This window comes from Physella acuta, unplaced genomic scaffold (assembly GCF_028476545.2).
Source record: "Physella acuta isolate Inbredline_101_S28 unplaced genomic scaffold, ASM2847654v3 ptg000105l, whole genome shotgun sequence".
In the NCBI taxonomy this organism is placed as follows: domain Eukaryota; kingdom Metazoa; phylum Mollusca; class Gastropoda; family Physidae; genus Physella; species Physella acuta.
This window is the reverse complement of record NW_026731625.1, coordinates 768027-789034: the sequence shown is the minus strand read 5'-3', so window position 1 is coordinate 789034 and position 21008 is coordinate 768027. Positions and strand designations below refer to the sequence as shown.

Genomic DNA, 21008 nt, shown 5'->3' with positions numbered 1-21008 from the left:
TTTTACACAGTGGAATTAGTGGTACATTATACACAGTGGAATTATTGCTACATTTTACACAGTGGAATTAGTGCTACATTTTACACAGTGGAATTAGTAGTACATTTTACACAGTGGAATTAGTAGTGCATTTTACACAGTGGAATTAGTGCTACATTTTACACAGTGGAATTAGTGCTACATTTTACACAGTGGAATTAGTGGTACATTATACACAGTGGAATTATTGCTACATTTTACACAGTGGAATTAGTGCTACATTTTACACAGTGGAATTAGAAGTGCATTTTACACAGTGGAATTAGTAGTGCATTTTACACAGTGGAATTAGTGCTACATTTTACACAGTGGAATTAGTGCTACATTTTACACAGTGGAATTAGTGCTACATTTTACACAGTGGAATTAGTAGTACATTTTACACAGTGGAATTAGTGCTACATTTTACACAGTGGAATTAGTGGTACATTATACACAGTGGAATTAGTGCTACATTTTACACAGTGGAATTAGTAGTGCAGTTTACACAGTGGAATTAGTAGTGCATTTTACACAGTGGAATTAGTAGTGCATTTTACACAGTGGAATTAGTAGTGCATTTTACACAGTGGAGTTAGTGGTACATTTTACACAGTGGAATTAGTGGTACATTTTACACAGTGGAATTAGTAGTGCATTTTACACAGTGGAATTAGAAGTGCATTTTACACAGTGGAATTAGTAGTGCATTTTAAACAGTGGAATTAGTAGTACATTGTACACATTGGAATTAGTAGTACATTTTACACATTGGAATTAGTAGTACATTTTACACAGTGGAATTAGTAGTGCATTTTACACAGTGGAATTAGTAGTGCATTTTACACAGTGGAGTTAGTGGTACATTTTACACAGTGGAATTAGTGCTACATTTTACACAGTGGAATTAGTGGTACATTTTACACAGTGGAATTAGTGGTACATTTTACACAGTGGAATTAGTGGTACATTTTACACAGTGGAATTAGTGCTACATTTTACACAGTGGAATTAGTAGTACATTTTACACAGTGGAATTAGTGCTACATTTTACACAGTGGAATTAGTGGTACATTATACACAGTGGAATTATTGCTACATTTTACACAGTGGAATTAGTGCTACATTTTACACAGTGGAATTAGTAGTACATTTTACACAGTGGAATTAGTAGTGCATTTTACACAGTGGAATTAGTGCTACATTTTACACAGTGGAATTAGTGCTACATTTTACACAGTGGAATTAGTGCTACATTTTACACAGTGGAATTAGTAGTACATTTTACACAGTGGAATTAGTGCTACATTTTACACAGTGGAATTAGTGGTACATTATACACAGTGGAATTATTGCTACATTTTACACAGTGGAATTAGTGCTACATTTTACACAGTGGAATTAGTAGTACATTTTACACAGTGGAATTAGTAGTGCATTTTACACAGTGGAATTAGTGCTACATTTTACACAGTGGAATTAGTGCTACATTTTACACAGTGGAATTAGTGCTACATTTTACACAGTGGAATTAGTGCTACATTTTACACAGTGGAATTAGTAGTACATTTTACACAGTGGAATTAGTGCTACATTTTACACAGTGGAATTAGTGGTACATTATACACAGTGGAATTAGTGCTACATTTTACACAGTGGAATTAGTAGTGCAGTTTACACAGTGGAATTAGTAGTGCAGTTTACACAGTGGAATTAGTAGTGCAGTTTAGACAGTGGAATTAGTAGTGCAGTTTAGACAGTGGAATTAGTAGTGCAGTTTACACAGTGGAATTAGTAGTGCAGTTTACACAGTGGAATTAGTAGTGCAGTTTAGACAGTGGAATTAGTAGTGCAGTTTACACAGTGGAATTAGTAGTGCATTTTACACAGTGGAATTAGTAGTGCATTTTACACAGTGGAATTAGTAGTGCATTTTACACAGTGGAATTAGAAGTGCATTTTACACAGTGGAATTAGTAGTGCATTTTAAACAGTGGAATTAGTAGTACATTTTACACATTGGAATTAGTAGTACATTTTACACATTGGAATTAGTAGTACATTTTACACAGTGGAATTAGTAGTGCATTTTACACAGTGGAATTAGTAGTGCATTTTACACAGTGGAGTTAGTGGTACATTTTACACAGTGGAATTAGTGGTACATTTTACACAGTGGAATTAGTAGTGCATTTTACACAGTGGAATTAGAAGTGCATTTTACACAGTGGAATTAGTAGTGTATTTTAAACAGTGGAATTAGTAGTACATTTTACACATTGGAATTAGTAGTACATTTTACACATTGGAATTAGTAGTACATTTTACACATTGGAATTAGTAGTACATTTTACACATTGGAATTAGTAGTACAGTTTACACAGTGGAATTAGTAGTACAGTTCACAGTGGAATTAATAGTACAGTTTACACAGTGGAATTAGTAGTACAGTTTACACAGTGGAATTTTACAAAGCTTAGTAAGGATTATTCATTTAAACCCACCAGATCTTTACAAAATGTGTACATACATGAAGGCCTAGCCAATGTTTATGTGTACATACATGAAGGCCTAGCCAATGTTTATGTGTACGTACATGAAGGCCTAGCCAATGTTTATGTGTACATACATGAAGGCCTAGCCAATGTTTATGTGTACGTACATGAAGGCCTAGCCAATGTTTATGTGTACGTACATGAAGGCCTAGCCAATGTTTATGTGTACGTGATGAAAGACTCACTTTGTTTTCCAAACACATTCCCAGGAGCCAGGGTCAGGCTGGAGGTCAGTGACATGGTCAGGGTCTGCTATAGCCTGCACCAGCCTGTGGGTCACTGGGTCGTCATCATCACAGTGGCCAACACCCAGGGTGAAGGACACCTTCTGTGGGGTGGCTGGTGGGGGTGGGGCATTGTGCACAAACTCCCACATTTGGATGTACTCACCACCAGTCAGGAGACGGGAGCCTGAAACACAAGTAGACAAAAACATTTAGGGAGCCTGAAACACAAGTAGACAAAAACATTTAGGGAACACAAGTAGACAAAAACATTTAGGGAGCCTGAAACACAAGTAGACAAAAACATTTAGGGAGCCTGAAACACAAGTAGACAAAAACATTTAGGGAGCCTGAAACACAAGTAGACAAAAACATTTAGGGAACACAAGTAGACAAAAACATTTAGGGAGCCTGAAACACAAGTAGACAAAAACATTTAGGGAACACAAGTAGACAAAAACATTTAGGGAGCCTGAAACACAAGTAGACTAAACATTTAGGGAGCCTGAAACACAAGTAGACAAAAACATTTAGGGAACACAAGTAGACAAAAACATTTAGGGAGCTTTAAATACATATCCACAAAAACAGTACACTTTCACTGACATAGCCACACAATGTGACAATTGAAAGAGGTGAATGAAGCCCTACCTTCCACATTCCAACTCAAACAATCCACATAACAGTCAGCATCCAGCTCAGCAGTAGGAAACCATCTATAGTCTAGCTTCTGCAACAATGCAAAGGGAACAAATTTAGTCAACCTTTTTTTTTCTTACATTTTGTTCAAACTTCAAAATAAATTTCAGTTTAAAAGCTTTTTTCTTCCACATTAAAAAAAATTCTAAATGTGATCAAGCATGCGCACAATAAACAGCAGCCAAGAAGACAAGAATCAACCACTGCCACAGGATATTGACTTCAATATCATCTACTTAGAAGCAAACTATCAGATGACAACATTATGTGCTATTTCATGAAATTTAATTCCACCGTATCTGAGCTAGACTATTGATTACTTAATAAAACCTGCCACATATCAAGGAAATGTCAACTTAATAAAACCTGCCACATATCAAGGAAATGTCAACTTAATAAAACCTGCTACATATCAAGGAAATGTCAACTTAATAAAACCTGCCACATATCAAGGAAATGTCAACTTAATAAAACCTGCTACATATCAAGGAAATGTCAAAGACAAATTGCAGTTTAAACTAGACGACTGATTACTTAATAAAACCTGCCACATATCAAGGAAATGTCAACTTAATAAAACCTGCCACATATCAAGGAAATGTCAACTTAATAAAACCTGCCACATATCAAGGAAATGTCAACTTAATAAAACCTGCTACATATCAAGGAAATGTCAAAGACAAATTGCAGTTTAAACTAGACGACTGATTACTTAATAAAACCTGCCACATATCAAGGAAATGTCAACTTAATAAAACCTGCCACATATCAAGGAAATGTCAACTTAATAAAACCTGCCACATATCAAGGAAATGTCAACTTAATAAAACCTGCCACATATCAAGGAAATGTCAAAGACAAATTGCAGTTTAAACTAGACGACTGATTACTTAATAAAACCTGCCACATATCAAGGAAATGTCAACTTAATAAAACCTGCCACATATCAAGGAAATGTCAACTTAATAAAACCTGCTACATATCAAGGAAATGTCAACTTAATAAAACCTGCCACATATCAAGGAAATGTCAACTTATTAAAACCTGCCACATATCAAGGAAATGTCAATGACAAATTGCAGTTTAAAAAATTGTCAATGTGAAAATACTATAAGTATTTAGAGAATTATTAAAAATCAAACAATGCTGCTAAAAAAGACAATACACTGGTCAAATTAAAAATTGAAGGAACTATAATTTCATGAACAACAACAAATGAAATTGTGTTTCATTCAATGTGAGAAGCCTTGATTGAATCAGTTTGAAGAAGCTCAACAGCAGACTAGTTCTAGTGACAGATTCAACTCAGTGTAAGGTAGGATACCCTGAGCAACACTAAAGGGATATGGCCAACTAACAGACAAATGGCCAACTATAGGGCCAACTATCTGACAAGTGGCCAACTATCAGACAAATGGCCAACTATCAGACAAATGGCCAACTATTAGCCAAGTGGCCAACTATCAGACAAATGGCTAACTATCAGACAAATGGCTAACTATCAGACAAATGGCCAACTATCAGACAAATGGCCAACTATCAGACAAATGGCCAACTATCGGACAAATGGCCAACTATCAGACAAATGGCCAACTATCAGACAAATGGCCAACTATCAGACAAATGGCCAACTATCAGACAAGTGGCCAACTATCAGACAAATGGCCAACTATCAGACAAGTGGCCAACTATCAGACAAGTGGCCAACTATCAGACAAGTGGCCAACTATCAGACAAGTGGCCAACTATTAGACAAGTGGCCAACTATCAGACAAATGGCCACTTATCAGACAAGTGGCCACTATCAGACAAATGGCCAACTATATGGCCAACTATCAGACAAATGGCCAACTATTAGACAAGTGTACCCCAGTACTTAGTGCTCATAGAAAAAGGTATAGAATAAAAAAAGATGTATAATGGTGGCACAGCTGAATACATGGAAGCTGTTGACAAGACAGTGTGCAGTATACAGGTGCAGGAGTGGCTGAGGCACAGAAGCAGGGGGCAACAGAGGGGTGGGCCAAGCTTGGAGACTTAAGTGGGCCTGTTTGATAGGGTACCTGGCCAACCTTGGAGACCTAGGTGGGCCTGTTTGATGGGGTACCTGGCCAACCTTGGAGACCTAAGTGGGCCTGTTTGATGGGGTACCTGGCCAACCTTGGAGACCTAAGTGGGCCTGTTTGATGGGGTACCTGGCCAAGTATGGACAGATGGGCCTGTTTGATGGGGTACCTGGCCAACCTTGGAGACCTAAGTGGGCCTGTTTGATGGGGTACCTGGCCAAGTATGGACAGATGGGCCTGTTTGATGGGGTACCTGGCCAAGCTTGGAGACCTAAGTGGGCCTGTTTGATGGGGTACCTGGCCAAGTATGGACAGATGGGCCTGTTTGATGGGGTACCTGGCCAACCTTGGAGACCTAAGTGGGCCTGTTTGATGGGGTACCTGGCCAACCTTGGAGACCTAAGTGGGCCTGTTTGATAGGGTACCTGGCCAAGCTTGGAGACCTAAGTGGGACTGTTTGATAGGGTACCTGGCCAACCTTGGAGACCTAGGTGGGCCTGTTTGATGGGGTACCTGGCCAAGCTTGGAGACCTAGGTGGGCCTGTTTGATGGGGTACCTGGCCAAGTATGGACAGATGGGCCTGTTTGATGGGGTACCTGGCCAACCTTGGAGACCTAAGTGGGCCTGTTTGATGGGGTACCTGGCCAAGTATGGACAGATGGGCCTGTTTGATGGGGTACCTGGCCAACCTTGGAGACCTAAGTGGGCCTGTTTGATGGGGTACCTGGCCAACCTTGGAGACCTAAGTGGGCCTGTTTGATAGGGTACCTGGCCAAGCTTGGAGACCTAAGTGGGACTGTTTGATAGGGTACCTGGCCAAGCTTGGAGACCTAAGTGGGCCTGTTTGATAGGGTACCTGGCCAAGTTTGGAGACCTAAGTGGGACTGTTTGATGGGGTACCTGGCCAAGCTTGGAGACCTAAGTGGGACTGTTTGATGGGGTACCTGGCCAAGCTTGGAGACCTAGGTGGGCCTGTTTGATGGGGTACCTGGCCAACCTTGGAGACCTAAGTGGGCCTGTTTGATGGGGTACCTGGCCAACCTTGGAGACCTAAGTGGGCCTGTTTGATGGGGTACCTGGCCAACCTTGGAGACCTAAGTGGGCCTGTTTGATGGGGTACCTGGCCAACCTTGGAGACCTAAGTGGGCCTGTTTGATAGGGTACCTGGCCAAGCTTGGAGACCTAGGTGGGCCTGTTTGATGGGGTACCTGGCCAAGTATGGACAGATGGGCCTGTTTGATGGGGTACCTGGCCAACCTTGGAGACCTAAGTGGGCCTGTTTGATGGGGTACCTGGCCAAGCTTGGAGACCTAAGTGGGACTGTTTGATGGGGTACCTGGCCAACCTTGGAGACCTAAGTGGGCCTGTTTGATGGGGTACCTGGCCAAGTATGGACAGATGGGCCTGTTTGATGGGGTACCTGGCCAACCTTGGAGACCTAAGTGGGCCTGTTTGATGGGGTACCTGGCCAAGTATGGACAGATGGGCCTGTTTGATGGGGTACCTGGCCAACCTTGGAGACCTAAGTGGGCCTGTTTGATAGGGTACCTGGCCAAGCTTGGAGACCTAAGTGGGACTGTTTGATAGGGTACCTGGCCAAGCTTGGAGACCTAAGTGGGCCTGTTTGATAGGGTACCTGGCCAAGCTTGGAGACCTAAGTGGGCCTGTTTGATGGGGTACCTGGCCAACCTTGGAGACCTAGGTGGGCCTGTTTGATGGGGTACCTGGCCAAGCTTGGAGACCTAAGTGGGCCTGTTTGATGGGGTACCTGGCCAAGCTTGGAGACCTAAGTGGGCCTGTTTGATGGGGTACCTGGCCAAGTATGGACAGATGGGCCTGTTTGATGGGGTACCTGGCCAACCTTGGAGACCTAAGTGGGCCTGTTTGATGGGGTACCTGGCCAACCTTGGAGACCTAAGTGGGCCTGTTTGATGGGGTACCTGGCCAACCTTGGAGACCTAAGTGGGCCTGTTTGATGGGGTACCTGGCCAACCTTGGAGACCTAAGTGGGCCTGTTTGATGGGGTACCTGGCCAAGTATGGACAGATGGGCCTGTTTGATGGGGTACCTGGCCAACCTTGGAGACCTAAGTGGGCCTGTTTGATGGGGTACCTGGCCAAGTATGGACAGATGGGCCTGTTTGATGGGGTACCTGGCCAACCTTGGAGACCTAAGTGGGCCTGTTTGATGGGGTACCTGGCCAAGTATGGACAGATGGGCCTGTTTGATGGGGTACCTGGCCAACCTTGGAGACCTAAGTGGGCCTGTTTGATGGGGTACCTGGCCAACCTTGGAGACCTAAGTGGGCCTGTTTGATAGGGTACCTGGCCAAGCTTGGAGACCTAAGTGGGACTGTTTGATAGGGTACCTGGCCAACCTTGGAGACCTAGGTGGGCCTGTTTGATGGGGTACCTGGCCAACCTTGGAGACCTAAGTGGGCCTGTTTGATGGGGTACCTGGCCAAGTATGGACAGATGGGCCTGTTTGATGGGGTACCTGGCCAACCTTGGAGACCTAAGTGGGCCTGTTTGATGGGGTACCTGGCCAAGTATGGACAGATGGGCCTGTTTGATGGGGTACCTGGCCAACCTTGGAGACCTAAGGGGCCTGTTTGATGGGGTACCTGGCCAAGTATGGACAGATGGGCCTGTTTGATGGGGTACCTGGCCAACCTTGGAGACCTAAGTGGGCCTGTTTGATGGGGTACCTGGCCAACCTTGGAGACCTAAGTGGGCCTGTTTGATAGGGTACCTGGCCAAGCTTGGAGACCTAAGTGGGACTGTTTGATAGGGTACCTGGCCAACCTTGGAGACCTAGGTGGGCCTGTTTGATGGGGTACCTGGCCAAGCTTGGAGACCTAGGTGGGCCTGTTTGATGGGGTACCTGGCCAAGTATGGACAGATGGGCCTGTTTGATGGGGTACCTGGCCAACCTTGGAGACCTAATTGGGCCTGTTTGATGGGGTACCTGGCCAAGTATGGACAGATGGGCCTGTTTGATGGGGTACCTGGCCAACCTTGGAGACCTAAGTGGGCCTGTTTGATGGGGTACCTGGCCAACCTTGGAGACCTAAGTGGGCCTGTTTGATAGGGTACCTGGCCAAGCTTGGAGACCTAAGTGGGACTGTTTGATAGGGTACCTGGCCAAGCTTGGAGACCTAAGTGGGCCTGTTTGATAGGGTACCTGGCCAAGTTTGGAGACCTAAGTGGGACTGTTTGATGGGGTACCTGGCCAAGCTTGGAGACCTAAGTGGGACTGTTTGATGGGGTACCTGGCCAAGCTTGGAGACCTAGGTGGGCCTGTTTGATGGGGTACCTGGCCAACCTTGGAGACCTAAGTGGGCCTGTTTGATGGGGTACCTGGCCAACCTTGGAGACCTAAGTGGGCCTGTTTGATGGGGTACCTGGCCAACCTTGGAGACCTAAGTGGGCCTGTTTGATGGGGTACCTGGCCAACCTTGGAGACCTAAGTGGGCCTGTTTGATAGGGTACCTGGCCAAGCTTGGAGACCTAGGTGGGCCTGTTTGATGGGGTACCTGGCCAAGTATGGACAGATGGGCCTGTTTGATGGGGTACCTGGCCAACCTTGGAGACCTAAGTGGGCCTGTTTGATGGGGTACCTGGCCAAGCTTGGAGACCTAAGTGGGACTGTTTGATGGGGTACCTGGCCAACCTTGGAGACCTAAGTGGGCCTGTTTGATGGGGTACCTGGCCAAGTATGGACAGATGGGCCTGTTTGATGGGGTACCTGGCCAACCTTGGAGACCTAAGTGGGCCTGTTTGATGGGGTACCTGGCCAACCTTGGAGACCTAAGTGGGCCTGTTTGATGGGGTACCTGGCCAAGTATGGACAGATGGGCCTGTTTGATGGGGTACCTGGCCAACCTTGGAGACCTAAGTGGGCCTGTTTGATGGGGTACCTGGCCAAGTATGGACAGATGGGCCTGTTTGATGGGGTACCTGGCCAACCTTGGAGACCTAAGTGGGCCTGTTTGATAGGGTACCTGGCCAAGCTTGGAGACCTAAGTGGGACTGTTTGATAGGGTACCTGGCCAAGCTTGGAGACCTAAGTGGGCCTGTTTGATAGGGTACCTGGCCAAGCTTGGAGACCTAAGTGGGCCTGTTTGATGGGGTACCTGGCCAACCTTGGAGACCTAGGTGGGCCTGTTTGATGGGGTACCTGGCCAAGCTTGGAGACCTAAGTGGGCCTGTTTGATGGGGTACCTGGCCAAGCTTGGAGACCTAAGTGGGCCTGTTTGATGGGGTACCTGGCCAAGTATGGACAGATGGGCCTGTTTGATGGGGTACCTGGCCAAGCTTGGAGACCTAAGTGGGCCTGTTTGATGGGGTACCTGGCCAACCTTGGAGACCTAAGTGGGCCTGTTTGATAGGGTACCTGGCCAAGCTTGGAGACCTAAGTGGGACTGTTTGATAGGGTACCTGGCCAAGCTTGGAGACCTAAGTGGGCCTGTTTGATAGGGTACCTGGCCAAGCTTGGAGACCTAAGTGGGCCTGTTTGATGGGGTACCTGGCCAAGTATGGACAGATGGGCCTGTTTGATGGGGTACCTGGCCAACCTTGGAGACCTAAGTGGGCCTGTTTGATGGGGTACCTGGCCAAGTATGGACAGATGGGCCTGTTTGATGGGGTACCTGGCCAACCTTGGAGACCTAAGTGGGCCTGTTTGATGGGGTACCTGGCCAAGTATGGACAGATGGGCCTGTTTGATGGGGTACCTGGCCAACCTTGGAGACCTAGGTGGGCCTGTTTGATGGGGTACCTGGCCAACCTTGGAGACCTAAGTGGGCCTGTTTGATAGGGTACCTGGCCAAGCTTGGAGACCTAAGTGGGACTGTTTGAAAGGGTACCTGGCCAAGCTTGGAGACCTAAGTGGGCCTGTTTGATAGGGTACCTGGCCAAGCTTGGAGACCTAAGTGGGACTGTTTGATGGGGTACCTGGCCAAGCTTGGAGACCTAGGTGGGCCTGTTTGATGGGGTACCTGGCCAACCTTGGAGACCTAGGTGGGCCTGTTTGATGGGGTACCTGGCCAACCTTGGAGACCTAGGTGGGCCTGTTTGATGGGGTACCTGGCCAAGCTTGGAGACCTAAGTGGGCCTGTTTGATGGGGTACCTGGCCAAGCTTGGAGACCTGAGTGGGCCTGTTTGATGGGGTACCTGGCCAACCTTGGAGACCTAGGTGGGCTTGTTTGATGGGGTACCTGGCCAAGCTTGGAGACCTAAGTGGGCCTGTTTGATGGGGTACCTGGCCAAGTATGGACAGATGGGCCTGTTTGATGGGGTACCTGGCCAACCTTGGAGACCTAAGTGGGCCTGTTTGATGGGGTACCTGGCCAAGCTTGGAGACCTAAGTGGGACTGTTTGATGGGGTACCTGGCCAACCTTGGAGACCTAAGCGGGCCAAGTATGGACAGATGAGCCTGTTTGATGAAAGGATTTAATACTATAAATGCCATGCATATTTTAATAGGATGTACTGCCCTCTAGGTGTGATACCTCTAAATATTCCTTAAGTTTAAAATAAGATCTGCTCAGTTAAACTTCTGTAGCTTTGTTATGATGTAGTGTTTCAACAAATAAAGCAAGGACAAAAATTGGTTGGTCAATCATAACATCCCAGGAAGATGAGCAGTTATGAGAGGTTGGTCATTTGATGAGGTCATGAGAGGTTGGTCATTTGATGAGCAGTCATGAGAGGTTGGTCATTTGATGAGCAGTCATGAGAGGTTGGTCATTTGATGAGGTCATGAGAGGTTGGTCATTTGATGAGGTAATGAGAGGTTGGTCATTTGATGAGCAGTCATGAGAGGTTGGTCATTTGATGAGCAGTCATGAGAGGTTGGTCATTTGATGAGCAGTCATGAGAGGTTGGTCATTTGATGAGGTAATGAGAGGTTGGTCATTTGATGAGCAGTCATGAGAGGTTGGTCATTTGATGAGGTCATGAGAGGTTGGTCATTTGATGAGGTCATGAGAGGTTGGTCATTTGATGAGGTCATGAGAGGTTGGTCATTTGATGAGCAGTCATGAGAGGTTGGTCATTTGATGAGCAGTCATGAGAGGTTGGTCATTTGATGAGCAGTCATGAGAGGTTGGTCATTTGATGAGCAGTCATGAGAGGTTGGTCATTTGATGAGGTCATGAGAGGTTGGTCATTTGATGAGCAGTCATGAGAGGTTGGTCATTTGATGAGGTCATGAGAGGTTGGTCATTTGATGAGGTCATGAGAGGTTGGTCATTTGATGAGGTCATGAGAGGTTGGTCATTTGATGAGCAGTCATGAGAGGTTGGTCATTTGATGAGCAGTCATGAGAGGTTGGTCATTTGATGAGCAGTCATGAGAGGTTGGTCATTTGATGAGCAGTCATGAGAGGTTGGTCATTTGATGAGCAGTCATGAGAGGTTGGTCATTTGATGAGCAGTCATGAGAGGTTGGTCATTTGATGAGCAGTCATGAGAGGTTGGTCATTTGATGAGCAGTCATGAGAGGTTGGTCATTTGATGAGGTCATGAGAGGTTGGTCATTTGATGAGGTCATGAGAGGTTGGTCATTTGATGAGCAGTCATGAGAGGTTGGTCATTTGATGAGGTCATGAGAGGTTGGTCATTTGATGAGCAGTCATGAGAGGTTGGTCATTTGATGAGCAGTCATGAGAGGTTGGTCATTTGATGAGGTCATGAGAGGTTGGTCATTTGATGAGGTCATGAGAGGTTGGTCATTTGATGAGCAGTCATGAGAGGTTGGTCATTTGATGAGCAGTCATGAGAGGTTGGTCATTTGATGAGCAGTCATGAGAGGTTGGTCATTTGATGAGCAGTCATGAGAGGTTGGTCATTTGATGAGGTCATGAGAGGTTGGTCATTTGATGAGCAGTCATGAGAGGTTGGTCATTTGATAAGGTCATGAGAGGTTGGTCATTTGATGAGCAGTCATGAGAGGTTGGTCATTTGATGAGCAGTCATGAGAGGTTGGTCATTTGATGAGCAGTCATGAGAGGTTGGTCATTTGATGAGCAGTCATGAGAGGTTGGTCATTTGATGAGGTCATGAGAGGTTGGTCATTTGATGAGCAGTCATGAGAGGTTGGTCATTTGATAAGGTCATGAGAGGTTGGTCATTTGATGAGCAGTCATGAGAGGTTGGTCATTTGATGAGCAGTCATGAGAGGTTGGTCATTTGATGAGCAGTCATGAGAGGTTGGTCATTTGATGAGCAGTCATGAGAGGTTGGTCATTTGATGAGCAGTCATGAGAGGTTGGTCATTTGATGAGCAGTCATGAGAGGTTGGTCATTTGATGAGGTAATGAGAGGTTGGTCATTTGATGAGCAGTCATGAGAGGTTGGTCATTTGATGAGCAGTCATGAGAGGTTGGTCATTTGATGAGCAGTCATGAGAGGTTGGTCATTTGATGAGGTCATGAGAGGTTGGTCATTTGATGAGGTCATGAGAGGTTGGTCATTTGATGAGGTCATGAGAGGTTGGTCATTTGATGAGGTCATGAGAGGTTGGTCATTTGATGAGCAGTCATGAGAGGTTGGTCATTTGATGAGCAGTCATGAGAGGTTGGTCATTTGATGAGCAGTCATGAGAGGTTGGTCATTTGATGAGCAGTCATGAGAGGTTGGTCATTTGATGAGGTCATGAGAGGTTGGTCATTTGATGAGCAGTCATGAGAGGTTGGTCATTTGATGAGCAGTCATGAGAGGTTGGTCATTTGATGAGCAGTCATGAGAGGTTGGTCATTTGATGAGCAGTCATGAGAGGTTGGTCATTTGATGAGCAGTCATGAGAGGTTGGTCATTTGATGAGCAGTCATGAGAGGTTGGTCATTTGATGAGCAGTCATGAGAGGTTGGTCATTTGATGAGGTAATGAGAGGTTGGTCATTTGATGAGCAGTCATGAGAGGTTGGTCATTTGATGAGCAGTCATGAGAGGTTGGTCATTTGATGAGCAGTCATGAGAGGTTGGTCATTTGATGAGGTCATGAGAGGTTGGTCATTTGATGAGGTCATGAGAGGTTGGTCATTTGATGAGGTCATGAGAGGTTGGTCATTTGATGAGGTCATGAGAGGTTGGTCATTTGATGAGCAGTCATGAGAGGTTGGTCATTTGATGAGCAGTCATGAGAGGTTGGTCATTTGATGAGCAGTCATGAGAGGTTGGTCATTTGATGAGCAGTCATGAGAGGTTGGTCATTTGATGAGGTCATGAGAGGTTGGTCATTTGATGAGCAGTCATGAGAGGTTGGTCATTTGATGAGCAGTCATGAGAGGTTGGTCATTTGATGAGCAGTCATGAGAGGTTGGTCATTTGATAAGGTCATGAGAGGTTGGTCATTTGATGAGCAGTCATGAGAGGTTGGTCATTTGATGAGCAGTCATGAGAGGTTGGTCATTTGATGAGCAGTCATGAGAGGTTGGTCATTTGATGAGCAGTCATGAGAGGTTGGTCATTTGATGAGCAGTCATGAGAGGTTGGTCATTTGATGAGCAGTCATGAGAGGTTGGTCATTTGATGAGGTCATGAGAGGTTGGTCATTTGATGAGGTCATGAGAGGTTGGTCATTTGATGAGGTCATGAGAGGTTGGTCATTTGATGAGGTCATGAGAGGTTGGTCATTTGATGAGCAGTCATGAGAGGTTGGTCATTTGATGAGCAGTCATGAGAGGTTGGTCATTTGATGAGCAGTCATGAGAGGTTGGTCATTTGATGAGCAGTCATGAGAGGTTGGTCATTTGATGAGGTCATGAGAGGTTGGTCATTTGATGAGCAGTCATGAGAGGTTGGTCATTTGATAAGGTCATGAGATGTTGGTCATTTGATGAGGTCATGAGATGTTGGTCATTTGATGAGGTCATGAGAGGTTGGTAATTTGATGAGGTCATGAGAGGTTGGTCATTTGATGAGCAGTCATGAGAGGTTGGTCATTTGATGAGCAGTCATGGGAGGTTGGTCATTTGATGAGCAGTCATGGGAGGTTGGTCATTTGATGAGCAGTCATGAGAGGTTGGTCATTTGATGAGCAGTCATGAGAGGTTGGTCATTTGATGAGCAGTCATGGGAGGTTGGTCATTTGATGAGCAGTCATGAGAGGTTGGTCATTTGATGAGGTCATGAGAGGTTGGTCATTTGATGAGGTCATGAGAGGTTGGTCATTTGATGAGGTCATGAGAGGTTGGTCATTTGATGAGCAGTCATGAGAGGTTGGTCATTTGATGAGCAGTCATGAGAGGTTGGTCATTTGATGAGGTCATGAGAGGTTGGTCATCTGATGAGCAGTCATGAGAGGTTGGTCATTTGATGAGCAGTCATGGGAGGTTGGTCATTTGATGAGGTCATGAGAGGTTGGTCATTTGATGAGCAGTCATGAGAGGTTGGTCATTTGATGAGGTCATGAGAGGTTGGTCATTTGATGAGGTCATGAGAGGTTGGTCATTTGATGAGGTCATGAGAGGTTGGTCATTTGATGAGGTCATGAGAGGTTGGTCATTTGATGAGCAGTCATGAGAGGTTGGTCATTTGATAAGCAGTCATGGGAGGTTGGTCATTTGATGAGGTCATGAGAGGTTGGTCATTTGATGAGGTCATGAGAGGTTGGTCATTTGATGAGGTCATGAGAGGTTGGTCATTTGATGAGGTCATGAGAGGTTGGTCATTTGATGAGCAGTCATGAGAGGTTGGTCATTTGATGAGCAGTCATGAGAGGTTGGTCATTTGATGAGCAGTCATGAGAGGTTGGTCATTTGATGAGGTCATGAGAGGTTGGTCATTTGATGAGCAGTCATGAGAGGTTGGTCATTTGATAAGGTCATGAGAGGTTGGTCATTTGATAAGGTCATGAGAGGTTGGTCATTTGATGAGCAGCCATGAGAGGTTGGTCATTTGATGAGCAGTCATGAGAGGTTGGTCATTTGATGAGCAGTCATGAGAGGTTGGTCATTTGATGAGGTCATGAGAGGTTGGTCATTTGATGAGCAGTCATGAGAGGTTGGTCATTTGATAAGGTCATGAGATGTTGGTCATTTGATGAGGTCATGAGATGTTGGTCATTTGATGAGGTCATGAGAGGTTGGTCATTTGATGAGGTCATGAGAGGTTGGTCATTTGATGAGCAGTCATGAGAGGTTGGTCATTTGATGAGCAGTCATGGGAGGTTGGTCATTTGATGAGCAGTCATGGGAGGTTGGTCATTTGATGAGGTCATGAGAGGTTGGTCATTTGATGAGGTCATGAGAGGTTGGTCATTTGATGAGGTCATGAGAGGTTGGTCATTTGATGAGCAGTCATGAGAGGTTGGTCATTTGATGAGCAGTCATGAGAGGTTGGTCATTTGATGAGCAGTCATGAGAGGTTGGTCATTTGATGAGGTCATGAGAGGTTGGTCATTTGATGAGGTCATGAGAGGTTGGTCATTTGATGAGGTCATGAGAGGTTGGTCATTTGATGAGCAGTCATGATAGGTTGGTCATTTGATGAGCAGTCATGAGAGGTTGGTCATTTGATGAGGTCATGAGAGGTTGGTCATCTGATGAGCAGTCATGAGAGGTTGGTCATTTGATGAGCAGTCATGGGAGGTTGGTCATTTGATGAGGTCATGAGAGGTTGGTCATTTGATGAGCAGTCATGGGAGGTTGGTCATTTGATGAGGTCATGAGAGGTTGGTCATTTGATGAGGTCATGAGAGGTTGGTCATTTGATGAGGTCATGAGAGGTTGGTCATTTGATGAGGTCATGAGAGGTTGGTCATTTGATGAGCAGTCATGAGAGGTTGGTCATTTGATGAGCAGTCATGAGAGGTTGGTCATTTGATGAGCAGTCATGAGAGGTTGGTCATTTGATAAGGTCATGAGATGTTGGTCATTTGATGAGGTCATGAGATGTTGGTCATTTGATGAGCAGTCATGAGAGGTTGGTCATTTGATGAGCAGTCATGAGAGGTTGGTCATTTGATGAGGTCATGAGAGGTTGGTCATTTGATGAGCAGTCATGAGAGGTTGGTCATTTGATGAGCAGTCATGAGAGGTTGGTCATTTGATGAGCAGTCATGAGAGGTTGGTCATTTGATGAGGTCATGAGAGGTTGGTCATTTGATGAGCAGTCATGAGAGGTTGGTCATTTGATGAGCAGTCATGAGAGGTTGGTCATTTGATGAGCAGTCATGAGAGGTTGGTCATTTGATAAGGTCATGAGAGGTTGGTCATTTGATGAGCAGTCATGAGAGGTTGGTCATTTGATGAGCAGTCATGAGAGGTTGGTCATTTGATGAGCAGTCATGAGAGGTTGGTCATTTGATGAGCAGTCATGAGAGGTTGGTCATTTGATGAGCAGTCATGAGAGGTTGGTCATTTGATGAGGTAATGAGAGGTTGGTCATTTGATGAGCAGTCATGAGAGGTTGGTCATTTGATGAGGTCATGAGAGGTTGGTCATTTGATGAGGTCATGAGAGGTTGGTCATTTGATGAGGTCATGAGAGGTTGGTCATTTGATGAGGTCATGAGAGGTTGGTCATTTGATGAGCAGTCATGAGAGGTTGGTCATTTGATGAGCAGTCATGAGAGGTTGGTCATTTGATGAGGTCATGAGAGGTTGGTCATTTGATGAGCAGTCATGAGAGGTTGGTCATTTGATAAGGTCATGAGATGTTGGTCATTTGATGAGGTCATGAGAGGTTGGTCATTTGATGAGGTCATGAGAGGTTGGTCATTTGATAAGGTCATGAGAGGTTGGTCATTTGATGAGCAGTCATGAGAGGTTGGTCATTTGATGAGGTCATGAGAGGTTGGTCATTTGATGAGCAGTCATGAGAGGTTGGTCATTTGATGAGCAGTCATGAGAGGTTGGTCATTTGATGAGCAGTCATGAGAGGTTGGTCATTTGATGAGCAGTCATGAGAGGTTGGTCATTTGATGAGCAGTCATGAGAGGTTGGTCATCTGATGAGCAGTCATGAGAGGTTGGTCATTTGATGAGCAGTCATGAGAGGTTGGTCATTTGATGAGCAGTCATGAGAGGTTGGTCATTTGATGAGCAGTCATGAGAGGTTGGTCATTTGATGAGCAGTCATGAGAGGTTGGTCATTTGATGAGGTAATGAGAGGTTGGTCATTTGATGAGCAGTCATGAGAGGTTGGTCATTTGATGAGCAGTCATGAGAGGTTGGTCATTTGATGAGCAGTCATGAGAGGTTGGTCATTTGATGAGGTCATGAGAGGTTGGTCATTTGATGAGGTCATGAGAGGTTGGTCATTTGATGAGGTCATGAGAGGTTGGTCATTTGATGAGGTCATGAGAGGTTGGTCATTTGATGAGCAGTCATGAGAGGTTGGTCATTTGATGAGCAGTCATGAGAGGTTGGTCATTTGATGAGCAGTCATGAGAGGTTGGTCATTTGATGAGCAGTCATGAGAGGTTGGTCATTTGATGAGGTCATGAGAGGTTGGTCATTTGATGAGCAGTCATGAGAGGTTGGTCATTTGATAAGGTCATGAGATGTTGGTCATTTGATGAGGTCATGAGATGTTGGTCATTTGATGAGGTCATGAGAGGTTGGTAATTTGATGAGGTCATGAGAGGTTGGTCATTTGATGAGCAGTCATGAGAGGTTGGTCATTTGATGAGCAGTCATGGGAGGTTGGTCATTTGATGAGCAGTCATGGGAGGTTGGTCATTTGATGAGCAGTCATGAGAGGTTGGTCATTTGATGAGCAGTCATGAGAGGTTGGTCATTTGATGAGCAGTCATGGGAGGTTGGTCATTTGATGAGCAGTCATGAGAGGTTGGTCATTTGATGAGGTCATGAGAGGTTGGTCATTTGATGAGGTCATGAGAGGTTGGTCATTTGATGAGGTCATGAGAGGTTGGTCATTTGATGAGCAGTCATGAGAGGTTGGTCATTTGATGAGCAGTCATGAGAGGTTGGTCATTTGATGAGGTCATGAGAGGTTGGTCATCTGATGAGCAGTCATGAGAGGTTGGTCATTTGATGAGCAGTCATGGGAGGTTGGTCATTTGATGAGGTCATGAGAGGTTGGTCATTTGATAAGCAGTCATGGGAGGTTGGTCATTTGATGAGGTCATGAGAGGTTGGTCATTTGATGAGGTCATGAGAGGTTGGTCATTTGATGAGGTCATGAGAGGTTGGTCATTTGATGAGGTCATGAGAGGTTGGTCATTTGATGAGCAGTCATGAGAGGTTGGTCATTTGATGAGCAGTCATGAGAGGTTGGTCATTTGATGAGCAGTCATGAGAGGTTGGTCATTTGATGAGGTCATGAGAGGTTGGTCATTTGATGAGCAGTCATGAGAGGTTGGTCATTTGATAAGGTCATGAGAGGTTGGTCATTTGATAAGGTCATGAGAGGTTGGTCATTTGATGAGCAGCCATGAGAGGTTGGTCATTTGATGAGCAGTCATGAGAGGTTGGTCATTTGATGAGCAGTCATGAGAGGTTGGTCATTTGATGAGGTCATGAGAGGTTGGTCATTTGATGAGCAGTCATGAGAGGTTGGTCATTTGATAAGGTCATGAGATGTTGGTCATTTGATGAGGTCATGAGATGTTGGTCATTTGATGAGGTCATGAGAGGTTGGTCATTTGATGAGGTCATGAGAGGTTGGTCATTTGATGAGCAGTCATGAGAGGTTGGTCATTTGATGAGCAGTCATGGGAGGTTGGTCATTTGATGAGGTCATGAGAGGTTGGTCATTTGATGAGGTCATGAGAGGTTGGTCATTTGATGAGGTCATGAGAGGTTGGTCATTTGATGAGCAGTCATGGGAGGTTGGTCATTTGATGAGCAGTCATGAGAGGTTGGTCATTTGATGAGGTCATGAGAGGTTGGTCATTTGATGAGGTCATGAGAGGTTGGTCATTTGATGAGGTCATGAGAGGTTGGTCATTTGATGAGCAGTCATGATAGGTTGGTCATTTGATGAGCAGTCATGAGAGGTTGGTCATTTGATGAGGTCATGAGAGGTTGGTCATCTGATGAGCAGTCATGAGAGGTTGGTCATTTGATGAGCAGTCATGGGAGGTTGGTCATTTGATGAGGTCATGAGAGGTTGGTCATTTGATGAGCAGTCATGGGAGGTTGGTCATTTGATGAGGTCATGAGAGGTTGGTCATTTGATGAGGTCATGAGAGGTTGGTCATTTGATGAGGTCATGAGAGGTTGGTCATTTGATGAGGTCATGAGAGGTTGGTCATTTGATGAGCAGTCATGAGAGGTTGGTCATTTGATGAGCAGTCATGAGAGGTTGGTCATTTGATGAGCAGTCATGAGAGGTTGGTCATTTGATGAGGTCATGAGAGGTTGGTCATTTGATGAGCAGTCATGAGAGGTTGGTCATTTGATAAGGTCATGAGATGTTGGTCATTTGATGAGGTCATGAGATGTTGGTCATTTGATGAGGTCATGAGAGGTTGGTCATTTGATGAGGTCATGAGAGGTTGGTCATTTGATGAGCAGTCATGAGAGGTTGGTCATTTGATGAGCAGTCATGGGAGGTTGGTCATTTGATGAGCAGTCATGGGAGGTTGGTCATTTGATGAGCAGTCATGAGAGGTTGGTCATTTGATGAGCAGTCATGAGAGGTTGGTCATTTGATGAGCAGTCATGGGAGGTTGGTCATTTGATGAGCAGTCATGAGAGGTTGGTCATTTGATGAGGTCATGAGAGGTTGGTCATTTGATGAGCAGTCATGAGAGGTTGGTCATTTGATGAGGTCATGAGAGGTTGGTCATCTGATGAGCAGTCATGAGAGGTTGGTCATTTGATGAGCAGTCATGGGAGGTTGGTCATTTGATGAGGTCATGAGAGGTTGGTCATTTGATGAGCAGTCATGGGAGGTTGGTCATTTGATGAGCAGTCATGAGAGGTTGGTCATTTGATGAGCAGTCATGAGAGGTTGGTCATTTGATGAGGTCATGAGAGGTTGGTCATTTGATGAGGTCATGAGAGGTTGGTCATTTGATAAGGTCATGAGAGGTTGGTCATTTGATGAGGTCATGAGAGGTTGGTCATTTGATGAGCAGTCATGGGAGGTTGGTCATTTGATGAGGTCATGAGAGGTTGGTCATTTGATGAGGTCATGAGAGGTTGGTCATTTGATGAGGTCATGAGAGGTTGGTCATTTGATGAGCAGTCATGAGAGGTTGGTCATTTGATGAGGTCATGAGAGGTTGGTCATTTGATGAGCAGTCATGAGAGGTTGGTCATTTGATGAGCAGTCATGAGAGGTTGGTCATTTGATGAGCAGTCATGGGAGGTTGGTCATTTGATGAGCAGTCATGGGAGGTTGGTCATTTGATGAGGTAATGAGAGGTTGGTCATTTGATGAGGTCATGAGAGGTTGGTCATTTGATGAGGTCATGAGAGGTTGGTCATTTGATGAGCAGTCATGAGAGGTTGGTCATTTGATGAGGTCA

At 45.2% G+C, this 21008-nt stretch overlaps 1 protein-coding gene across 5 annotated transcripts in view; it reads right to left on the bottom strand.

Moving 5' to 3' along the window:
• Window positions 1–21008, bottom strand: part of LOC131932995 (dmX-like protein 2) — a 108158-nt gene that overhangs the window by 80765 nt on the left and 6385 nt on the right. For all 5 annotated transcript variants that reach the window (XM_059289873.1, XM_059289872.1, XM_059289893.1 and 2 more), the window contains 2 exons: window positions 3449–3527; window positions 2759–2984 (listed from right to left, as the gene is read on the bottom strand). In XM_059289873.1, coding sequence (XP_059145856.1) covers window positions 2759–2984; window positions 3449–3527 — 305 coding nt within the window. The remainder of the gene's footprint in view (window positions 1–2758; window positions 2985–3448; window positions 3528–21008) is intronic.